This window comes from Myxocyprinus asiaticus, chromosome 42 (genome assembly GCF_019703515.2).
Source record: "Myxocyprinus asiaticus isolate MX2 ecotype Aquarium Trade chromosome 42, UBuf_Myxa_2, whole genome shotgun sequence".
NCBI classification, from domain to species: Eukaryota; Metazoa; Chordata; class Actinopteri; order Cypriniformes; family Catostomidae; genus Myxocyprinus; species Myxocyprinus asiaticus.
This window is the reverse complement of record NC_059385.1, coordinates 34,785,257-34,797,280: the sequence shown is the minus strand read 5'-3', so window position 1 is coordinate 34,797,280 and position 12,024 is coordinate 34,785,257. Positions and strand designations below refer to the sequence as shown.

Sequence of the window (12,024 nt, the reverse complement as noted above, 5' to 3'; positions counted from 1 at the left end):
CATGGGGTAACCTCCTCGTGGTCGCAATTAGTGGTTCTCACTCTCAGTGGGGCGCGTGGTAAGTTGTGCATAGATCGTGGAGGGTAGCATGAGCCTCCACATGCAGAGTCTCCGCGGTGTCATGCATGACGAGCCACATGATAAGATGCATGGATTGACGGTCTCAGAAGTGGAGGCAGCTGAGACTTGTCCTCAACCACCCGGATTGAGGTGAGTAACTGCGCCACCACGAGGACCTACTGAGTAGTGGGAATTGGGCATTCCAAATTGGGAGAAAAGGGGATACAAATTACAAAAATATATATATATATAATGTGGTCAGTGGCGAATGATCAGAATCCGGTCACTGCCATCTCACTTGATGCCGAAAAGGCGTTAGATACGGTGAAATGGGATTATCTTTTTTTGTAATTAACATTTTTTTTTTTTTTTTTTTAAAACACAACAGAGAAAAACACAACACACCCACACCGAATCAACATTTAACATTTAACCCCCACTAATATCCCTCCCCAATCACCAACCCCACCCTAACCCCCAATGAACACCCCTGTGGTAAAATAATACACAGACAAAAAAAAATATAAATAATAATAATAATATATAGTAAACATACATAATTAAACTAGACCTCTCTCCCCCCATCCCATCCCAGAGAGTCCCCAAAAACTACTAAATAATTACCCCATTTTCTGATAAACAAGTCCCCAAACCCCAGCCTTCTACTTGCTACTCCAAAAAAAAAAAGAAAAAAAAAAAATACAGATTAGGTGGCACAGCTCTAAATACCTATAAAACTGAGATCTGGGAATCCCAAAATGTTGAACCAATTTCTCAAAGATCTCAACTTTCCACTCTCATACAGGTCACCGAGTGTAGTAACCCCCCTCATAATCCACTCTGGCCAGCAGAAAGGGGACTTATTAATACATAATTTAGGGTTCAGCCATATGCTTGAGGCAACATTTAAATAAATGTCCGAATTAAACACTCTGGACACTTTTGTCCATACCGAGTTCAAATGCGAGATAACGGGGTGTAACTTCTCCGATTAGTTTGATAGAAAGGCTTTGCAATGGCAAAATAGGGGCAAGAAATTCCTGTTTAATATAAAACCAGGGAGGGGCTCTTTCAGGTGGAAGGGACCAATGAGCCAAATGTCTGAGACTGAATGCATAATAATAAAACAAAATCTTGGGTAGGCCTAGCCCACCTTTGTCAATCGGCCTATGTAACTTATTGAAATGTAATCTGGGATGCTTACTTTTCCAAATGAATTACTTCACTATGCTATCAAATTGCTTGAAATAAGAGAGGGGGACATCTACAGGGAGAGATTGTAGCAGGTAGTTGAATTTTGGAATACAATTCATTTTAATAACATTTAATCTTCTCAATCATTAGATAAATGTAATGAAGCCCACCTGCCCACATCGCTCGAAAAACTTTTTATTAAGGGGTCAAAATTAACACTAACTAAATAAGACAAATTTGCTGGGAATAAAATGCCCAAATACTTAATGCCCTGTTTAGGTCACTGGAAGTCGCCCGGCTGGAAAGCCGTTATTGGGCAGTACGCTGTGAGAGCCCAAGCTTCGGATTTAGAACAATTGACTCTGTATCCCGAGAACTTAAAAAAGGAATTAATAATTCTATGGAGGCAAGGCGTAGATCTAATGGGGTCAGAGATGAATAATAAAATATCATCTGCGTAAAGCAAAAGCTTATGCGCCATATCTCCCACCACCACCCCCGGAAAATCATCTTCCCTTCTTATCGCGGCTGCTAATGGTTCCAGGGAAAGACAGAACAATAATGGGGAAAGAGGGCAACACTGCTGGGTGTAATATAATAGTCTGTAGTAAACACAGACTGAAATAATAATCTGAAATTAATCCATTTGTTTGTACCACCACCACCGGGTGTCTATAAAGTAACTTAATCCATCCAATAAAAGTATTCCTGAACCTTATATTTCCAAAATCTTAAAAGATAATCCCATTCTACCATATCAAACGCCTTTTCGGCATCAAGTGATATGGCCATGACCGGAGTCTGATCATTTGCCACTGACCAAATAATATTGATGAAACTCCTGATGTTATCAGAAGAGCTGTGGCCCCGAATAAACCCCACCTGATCTATATGTATAAGAGATGTCATAACTTAACTGGTTAGCCAGAATTTTTGACAATATTTTTACATCTAGCTGGATCAGGGAAATTGGACGGTAACTCTTACACTCGCTTGGATCTTTGTCCTTTTTAAGGATCAGACTGATCCGGGCTTGTGTCATGGTTGGCGGAAGCTTTTCATTCTTTAATGATTCCATATAAACTTCTGACAAAAGTGGAGCCAATTCTGTAGCATAAGATCTAAACCTGTAGGCAAGGCCTTAATTACCTCGTCAAGCTCTTCCAAGTTTATCTCAGAATCAAGAAAAATGTTTTACTCCGTCGTCAATTTAGGGAGTTCTAATGGTTCCACGAAGTTTCTAATATCTTCGTCAGTAGACGAAGACATGGAACTATAAAGATGAAGATAAAATTCTTTAAAAGCATTGTTAATATCAATGCCCATTGTAAATATTTCCCCACCAGCAGATTTCACTGAGGGAATGGTAGAAAAAGACTCTCTGCTTTATGTATCTAGCCAAAAGCTTCCCTGCCTTGTCCCCCAACTCAAAGTCTTGCTCTGAATAGCCAAAACTCCACCTTCCGCGACAAAATGGTATTATATCTGTATTTCAATTGGGTCAATTCTCTGAGGCCATCAGATGACATTCTGCGCTTCAGCTCTGCCTTGGCACTTTTCATATTCCCTTCCAACTCCACGAGTTGCTTTGGATTTTTTGGTGAATGATGCATACTGTATTATCCGGCCTCTAAGAACTGCCTTAAGTGCCTTCCAAGCCACGCCCACAGAGGATACTGAGGACCAATTGGTCTCCATATAAACATTAATTTCAGCCTTTAACATTTGTTGACATTCAGGATTTTGCAAAAGGGATACATTAAAGCACCAACTATATGATTTATTTTTCTCCGTATGTGGCAACACCTCTAAACTCACCAGACGTGATCCAAGACTAAGATGTTTCCAACTGAGCAATCAACAACAGATGAAATGAGGGACTTGGATGGTAAAAATAAAATCTATTCTAGAATAAATCTTATGGACTGATGAAAAAACGTAATAGTCCCTAACAGATGGGTTCAAAAGTCTCCAAATATCTGTAAGGCCAAGATTTTTACACATCCTGTAAAGTGTCATCAATGTTGCTCTAGGGGGCTTGCACACTTTTGCTTCATTATGATCAAGGACTGAGTCCATCAAAAGATTAAAGTCTCCTCCCAATATTATATCATGAGGGGTGCCAGCGGCTTGCAACATCCCTTCAAGATCTATAAAAAGCCACTGTCATCAGGTGCGTAGATATAACCGGTGTCCATCCCTCTAAACTCAAACAGTCCATGTACGCCTATGAGAGTCCCCGTGACAACTTTGCCATCAGATTGCTCAAATCTGGTGTTTCTATACAGATATTGTAAGACAGAATTTCACAGCAAAAAATAGTCTATAAAACAAACTCCAGCCAATAAGCAGAAAAAGTTAAGTTCTTCGGGCAGTCAAACTGAAATTGTTAAGTAAGCTAGCCCTTTCGGGCCAATAATTGAGTGCAACAAAAGACACAATCACTCCAATCTCCTGCAAGAGATGTTCCACAAAACAAACTCTACACCACAGGAGGCATAAGCACCAAAAACGTGCAGATTTATCCACAAGTTGTCCCGAAGAAATGATATTACACAAAACAAACTCCACCTGCGTGAAGTTGGCCCCCCACCCAACGCAAAACGTCGGCAAAATGGTCTCAATCGTTTGTGCTCCGTTTGTGCTGTCAAAATTTTCCTTTGTGCTGCTTTGGTTTTTTAGATATTAAAAGAATATTTATAGGTCATTCTGAGGTCACTCAGCCCCCCCACATGCTCCAAATTCACCCCCCACATGCTCTAAATTCACCCAAAATAAGCTTAATCGTTTGTGCTTCGTTTGTGCTGGTTTGTGCCGGTAAAAGTTTCGTTTGTGCTGCTTCGGTTTTTTAAATATTAGACACTGAATTACAGGCAAATTATAAATGCTGATATTTATTGAATACAATACTGACAGAATAAAATAGATCACTTAATGGTCACAAAAATCAAATATAGGTTAGTAGCAGTCTCGGTCATTCTGATTAATATATATTAGGCTACTATATTATATATTTCTAAAATAGGTCTGTCTTGTTTTGTGTGTAGTCAGTACGATTTATGAGCAGTGAGCATTTTATTTTGGGTTTGTCATTTCAATCTCTTACCAAAATGTTGGATGAAGATGTTTTAATACAACAACTCCTTATCAATGTTTTTGTAGTCGCTATGGTGTTTATTAAAAACTTTATTGGTGTTCAGACAGCAGCAGCTCAATATTCATCTGGTGTCTGTCGGACTCTTTTTCTGTCACTCACTTTCGCTCAGCTCTGGGCACGAGAACAAAAGCGCAAATCTCCTCGATGTGAACACACTTTTAGAGTCGAATTGCCGAAGACTTTCTGTCAAGACTAATCATCACATCATTTGTTCAATAAACAATTATCTTTACTTCATTCACTGGTCTTTCCTGATTGAACTTTTGATTTATTTACTTGGAGTACCATCTGCTACACTTCACTGCCACCACTAGGCGCAAGTGACACTTCTGTTCAAGATGCTCTTGTACAAATTAGTGTAGAGTTAGTAGAGAAAAAGTCCATATAAATCAAACTACAAAAGTCGTTACTAAATTAAATTTCTGGCCAATGTAAGTACAATGTTTTAACACTGTCAGTTACAATATTATTTGTTAACTTCAAGAATAATGGTACAACATTCAAGAGAGCTAAGATTGTCAATGTTTATTGAACAGAAAACTCATTGCTAATACTAATATATGCTAATTACAGTTGCACATGTGACCCATGTTAGTTTTTTAATACATTGAGCATCTAGGGGTCAACATTACCATATTGGTCCTAATATAAGATATATTATCCTTATATGTTATTACTATATAATATTATCCTTATATTCGGACCAATACAGTAATACATGAAAACAAGTTTATACTGAACATGACATTTTTTTGTGTCAGGATTATTTAAGTGGGTAATTATGTTTTGCTTATGCCAGATGCCCAAGAAACCAGCAGTCGACAGACATTCCATTTTCACTGTCCTGTGTTCATCAAAAGAGGCCATAGTCCAAAATGGCAACATAGCTACTCCTAATCAGAGCATCTGGACAGAGCTTAGTAAGCAGCTAGAAAACAAGATCACTGCAAAGGCTCTATACACTTTTGTTAAATTAAATAGACACAACATCTGGACTGCTTTAGGGTTTACTCATGAATGTGATCATGAAACAAATGGCAGTAGTGATGACACAGGGTCCCTTTCACCCAGACCAAAAGATTGCTGGACTTTTGATCTTGAAGTTCCATTTCAGAAATGGATTGAATTCATGCCTGAAACGGTTAAATACAACAATAAGTTCTCTAAAATACGAAAAAGGGAATACACAATTTTAAGCCTGGCATCTGGACATATGTGATAAATCATAACATGTTTTTAAGTTTAAGTTTTTAAAGGTCCATTATTTGTGTTAATGGATGTTCGATAGTACACAGTAATTAAATTTCAAAAGTAAAATCATTTTGGCTTCATTCTTAATTCATTGAGTCATGAGTTTCCACATACACACACACACACACACATATGTATATATATAGTGCTAGTCAAAAGTTTGAAATCATTAAGATTTTTTAATTTTTCTGAAAGAAGTCTCTTCTGCTCACCAAGACTGCATTTATTTGATCACAAATACATAAAACAGTAATATTGTGAAATATTATTCCAATGTAAAACAGTTGTTTTGTATCTGAATATATAGTAAACTGTCATTTATTCCTGTGATCAAAGCTGAATTTTCAGCATCATTACTTCAGTCTTCAGTGTCACATGATCCTTCAGAAATCATTCTATTATGCTGATTTGCTGCTCAAGAAACATTCATTATTATCAGTTGAAAACAGTTGTGCTGCTTTTTTTTTTTTCTTGGAAACCATGATACACAACCATTCAAAGGTTTGGGATAAGTAATTTATATATATATATATATATATATATATATATAAATACATAGTATATTATGTATTATTTTATTTTATTATAATACATAGACAATTCAGTGTCTAATATTTTAAAAACCGTGCAGCACAAATTAAACTTTTACCGGCACAAACCAGCACAAATGAAGCACAAATGATTGAGCTTATTTTGGATGAATTTAGAGCATGTGGGGGGGGCTGGTGACGTCATCGCCTATAATTCAATGTCTAATATTTAAAAATCCGAAGCAGCACAAACGATTGAGACCATTTTGTCGAAGTTTTGCATTGGGTGGGGGGCCAACTTCACGCAGGTCTGCTCTTCTGGGTGTGATGCACGTGCGTCAGTTCACACATGTTTCAAATGCCAATGCAATTACATCACGCACGTACCGTTGCAGAATGGAAGCGATGATTTAGAGTAAAAAAAAAAAGTTCTTAAATATTGATCTGTTTTGCACCAAAATCTATTTAATTTAACCGCTGGAGTCGTATGGATGACGTTTATGCTGACTTTGATTTTTGGAGCTTCAAAAGAGAAATCTCAATTCACTTGCATTTTAAGGACCTACAGAGTTGAGATTTTTCTTCAAATGTGTTCTGGTGAAGAAAGAAAGTCATACACACCTGGGATATCATGAGGGTGAGAAAATTGAGAGAATTTTCATTTTTGGGTGAACTATCATTTTAATGACAAATTATTCAAAATGGGCTCACATTGGCTGTTCCAGTCACAATGGATATTCTTTTGTTTAGTGAGTACTTGAGCTTATGAAATGCTTATTCAAATGTGATTTAAATGAACAGGAAATTATGCACACTTTTGTAAAGTGGTTATTTTGAATAAGCATTTTAATTAAGAACATCTTTCTTTATCAAAAGTATTTGCATAATGTGACAAATTTTGTTCTATAATTATTGTTCCTAAATTCAATAAAATAAAATAAAATCAACCTTGATACAAAAAAGCAGTAAAAAGGTGCTGCCTTGAGCCCCGTTGTACCCTACATACCATCATACTGCCCTGCAGGAACTCTTCACTATTAACAGTATAAGTCCAGACTGATTCACAGACTAACTGACGTGACTCTTTCTAAGGCTCTGCATTGGATAAACTGGTATCCAGCCTATGCGACCTGCAGGCCATATTGGACTCCAGAAAGAAGGTTTCACCCACTGTATTTGCTGAGAACATGAAGCTCAGAGAAGAAACCCACCATTTAGGTATTCAAATGTTTTCTTTCTGTCTGTCTTTCATTAATATTTTGCCTGAATTGGAGCTTTTGGATCTATTTGACTTCAACTAGAGTTTTAAGACCATAAAAGTAGTCCATATGACTCATGTGCTATATTTCAAGTTTTCTAAAGTATGAAACTGCTTTGTATGAGGAACAGACCAAAATTGCAAATGTTGGTGCTTGATGGCTCAGAAAGTCAAATCCTCCATATACCTGAATTCAAATTGCAGGACATGTTATGTCTCATTTGAGACATTTTTACACTGAAGAGTAAATTTAAAAACTGACAATTCCAGGAATTTGTACCTGTGGATGGAATTCTGCCCCAGAAATCTATAAAATGGTTCTTGCATTTCTACAGCAAACTACATCCCGCAAGGCTCTGTTGATGAGCTGTTCCCAGGAACATGGTACCTCACTCGGGTGGATGAAAAGCATCGTAGGCAGTATGCCAGACGCTCGATGAATGGTGATAGGCCTCTGGAGGCCGGACTGGTCAATTCCAGCATTGCAACGGAGGTATGCTTTGTATTAAATATTCAAAGAAAATAAACAAGCCTGTGGCCTGAAACATGCAAGTATGATTCAAATGCTGCTATCTATGCAAGCTCGATTTCGTGTGTTGTTGAATTTCAAAATGTGGCAGACACACAAGTATGCGTCACTTTCTCAGTGTTGCCGCAAGGGTTACAATAGCAGGCGTAAGTATCGTCTTCTGTCAGTTTTCTCTTTCAAGTCAACTATTGTCATGGCAGAGAGAAACTTGTAAACTGTTGACATGTTCATTGCTAGCCACCTGAATTTTATCACATCTGATTTATTGGCACAGATATTTGAAGGAAACTCTATCACCCCCTTGTGTATTAAAAACACAAATTTAGTATGTTCAACGGGAAGACATGCTTTGCAATGCGTTAGCTAAGCATTTGCATGTCTGCTTAAAGTATGTTTCTAGCCTTCTATTTTACTGCAGTGAACTGATCTTTCTTTAGAATTACAATGCAAAATTATTGTGTTTTTCTCTCCATCTCAGCATATTCCCAGCCCTCTGAAGAAGATGCCCCGCATCCCTACTTCCACAGCTGGCCCTGAGGTCGTCGTCATTAGTAACGGGGATCATTAAGTTGACCTCTATGAGGTGCACATAATGACAGGTCACAATGAGGACACATGATCTGTAAAAGAAACAAGCAAAAAAGGGGCCCCAGAACTGTTGCTGCCATTTGCTAAAAGGCATATCAGTGAATGGTATGAAACACAAATGCATTTTAAATGTTCCAGAACTGGATTTGTTTGACCATCACTGTGGTTAAGATGGCAGAGGGAGATTTTGGAAATTAAGTGTTGGTACATGGAAATGTTTCTCTGTTTGCTGCTCAGATTTGTCTATGCAGATATCCTAAATTGTTTAACAGTTTAAAGTTCAAAAATCTGCCTGTTGGCATTTCACAAGCTCCATGTTTTCTTTTGTTAGCATTAAGCGAATCTAAACTTTTTAAAACAGACATTTTGGGGGGGCCTGGGTAGCTGAGCGAGTATTGATGCTGACTACCACCCCTGGAGTCGCGAGTTCGAATCCAGGGTGTGCTGAGTGACTCCAGCCAGCTCTCCTAAGCAACCAAATTGGCCCGGTTGCTAGGGAGAGTAGAGTCACATGGGGTAATTTCCTTGTGGTCGCGATTAGTGTTTCTCGCTCTCAATGGGGCGCGTGGTAAGTTGTGTGTGAATTGCGGAGAGTAGCATGTGCCTCCACATGCTGTGAGTCGCCGCGGTGTCATGCACTGCGAGCCATGTGATAAGATGCGCAGATTGACTGTATCAAAAGTGAAGGCAACTGAGACATCCTCCGCCACCCGGATTGAGATGAGTAACCGTGCCACCATGAGGACCTAGTAAGTACTGTAGTGGGAATTGGGCATGCCAAATTGGGGAGAAAAGGGGAGAAAATTAAAAATTAAAAAAAACAACCAGACGTTTTAGGATCAGCAAGTACAAGAGGGTTTGAGCATCATAACACAGATGCCTTAAAAGAACGTGCATCCCTCACTGTTTTTAATTGATCGAAAAGCTGCTGTTTTCTCGCTTCTCACATCTGTTTTATTATGTCCCAATCAGCTGTCAGAATATCTCTGTTTTTTGCTAAATCCTTCTATTATAAAACACCTTTTGTTGTCTTATCAACATGGCCATGTGAGGGAAGTGTGCCTGGATTACATATTAATGAGCCATAAACTTATATAAGTTTTATAGATTTTTAATTATACAGTAATGATTGTTTAGTTGTTACTAAACTGACTTGTATAAGCAAACGATTAGCACTTATCTCTAGTGAAACGAGGATGATTAGATTGTCATTCTAGCATATGTAGATGGTCTTCATTTACTTTATATAAACTTGAACCAGGAAATAAAGTATTGCGTCTTTGATTATTGCTAGTGGATAATAACTTGAGTGTTATTTTAGTGGAAATACATTAAAAACTATTAAATGATGAGTTGAATGTGTCCATCAGTCACACTGGTAACAACTTTTGGACAACAGACAGTTTTAGTGATTAAAGTGAGGTAGAGCACCATCAGATTGTCACGTCAGCTGTTGGTATTTCAGAAAATCTGTTGAAACGTTCACCCACATTTTCACCCACAGTTATTGTTGCAGCTTATTGATTAACAGTTCATTTCAAATTTGCAGTATGGCAGAAAAGAAATTGGTAATACTACAATATTGTGAAACTTGGCACCTCATTCATGTTAAAGGGCTTAAAGCAAGTGTCAGTTCGACAGCTAGATGGTCAAAGCATTTCCTCTAGAACCTCAATCACATCTACAGTATGTCTATGTTGATATCTGGAAAAAAAATAAAGTGCTTCTGGTTTAACTGCAAATCCATGAACTTTAAGAAGCTTTATTGTAAGCATGTACAAAACACAAAGCATGTTTCTAACATGAAACAGCAAATGTTTACAAGAAGATTCCCTGATATCAGTTAATAAGACCAAGTACTGGTTAGGAATGAACAGCACTTACTGTAAAATTATTTATATTTGTAGAAATAAAAGTGGAAGACAAGCTGTAGAGACAGTACATCACACAATGATTGTGGGAATCTAGTAATATATGAACTGAGAATTAAATGGTAATTTTCTCATGGTGTATCTGTTTATTAATAATTTATTTTATTTTTTGACTCTGTTAATTATTGCAAATGAAAAAAAAAAAAAAAAAATCAAACCCCAAGGACTGTGGATTATGTACAAAACTGAGTGATGGTGTCCAGTTGTGCCCAGACTCAGGGATTGCCCTTAGGTTATTATATATACTTTGGTTAAATAATTGATGAGAAAATATGGGGCAGAAGTAAGGGAGAAATTGCCCAGGATGCTTGAGGATCAAACTAATACTCCCTGCCAATAATTACTGGATATAAGTGGCTGCTAAAATTTGATATTTAATGTTGAAAATATTATTTTAATGTTGACATTGACTAATGACCATTACCTGTTAGTCAGTATGGGCAATGGCCAAAAAAATTGCTTAATCTTTTTCTCTTTGACATGAACAGTCATTTAGCAACTATTATTATTATTATTTTTATTTTATTTTATTTATTTTTTATTTTCAGAAATGCTTCTGGAAGCTACTGTATATTCATTCAAATTTCATATTCATAGGTTTTTAAATGAGCATAATGACCAGCAATTCACAATTTATATTACTGGCAAATTAAATTAGAATTTTGTTAATTTGTCAAGACTTAGGGATATTAGGTATATTCATGCGGTTTAGCCAGAGGGGATCTAGCTCCCCCAGCTGAGCCTGGTTTCCCCCATGGTTATTTATACATAACATCTTATGAAGTTTTGTGTTCCTTGCCACAGTCACCTTTGGTTTGCTCACTGGGGGGTCTTAAGACAAATACTATTTTTAATGCATAATCTAGTCACATTTTTCATAAAAATGCACAGTGATGACTTTAAAACATTACAGAAATTACAGCTTCATTTTCTGTTACAGCATATTTTTCTGTAAAGCTGCTTTGAAATGGTGATGTTAAAAATGCTATATAAATAAAAATGACTTGATTTGGTACAATGGGGATAAAGGCAAATGACTAAATTTGCCACTTAGGGAAATGTGCTTTTTTCAATATGTCTCAAATATATATACAGTATTGGCCAAAAATATTGGCAAATAAAGAAGCCTGTGAAAAATATGTCTTTATTGTTTATACTTTGATCTTTCATTCAAAATATTTACAAACATTTAACCCTTAATTGAAGTAATTGAAAGTTGGGAAAAATCTCATAAGTAAATAAATATTTTTCTCCAAAACATGTTTGCCACAATTATTGGCACCCCTAGAAATTCTTATGAGTAAAATATATCTGAAGTATATTCCCATTCATATTTAAAACATTTTTAGTACACCTGGGGGACTAGGAACATGAAATTGTTCAGCCATGACTTCCTGTTTCACAGGGGTATAAATATGAGGTAACACACAGGCCAAATTCTCTTGGGCTGTGTCTCGTTTGGAAGGCTGCATGCTAGGTAGGAAGCGTCCTTTGAAGGCTGCAGTATACCGAGCATACTCTTTTAA

General features: G+C 37.1%; 1 protein-coding gene across 3 annotated transcripts in view; it reads left to right on the top strand.

Moving 5' to 3' along the window:
* LOC127432348 (hydroxymethylglutaryl-CoA synthase, cytoplasmic-like) overlaps positions 1-11,637 on the top strand; it is a 28,276-nt gene extending 16,639 nt beyond the window's left edge. For all 3 annotated transcript variants that reach the window (XM_051683299.1, XM_051683298.1, XM_051683300.1), the window contains exons 8-10: positions 7,285-7,410; positions 7,786-7,943; positions 8,458-11,637. In XM_051683299.1, the coding sequence (XP_051539259.1) occupies positions 7,285-7,410; positions 7,786-7,943; positions 8,458-8,547 (374 nt within the window). In that variant the 3' untranslated portion in view covers positions 8,548-11,637. The remainder of the gene's footprint in view (positions 1-7,284; positions 7,411-7,785; positions 7,944-8,457) is intronic.
* The last annotated feature ends 387 nt before the right edge of the window (positions 11,638-12,024 follow it).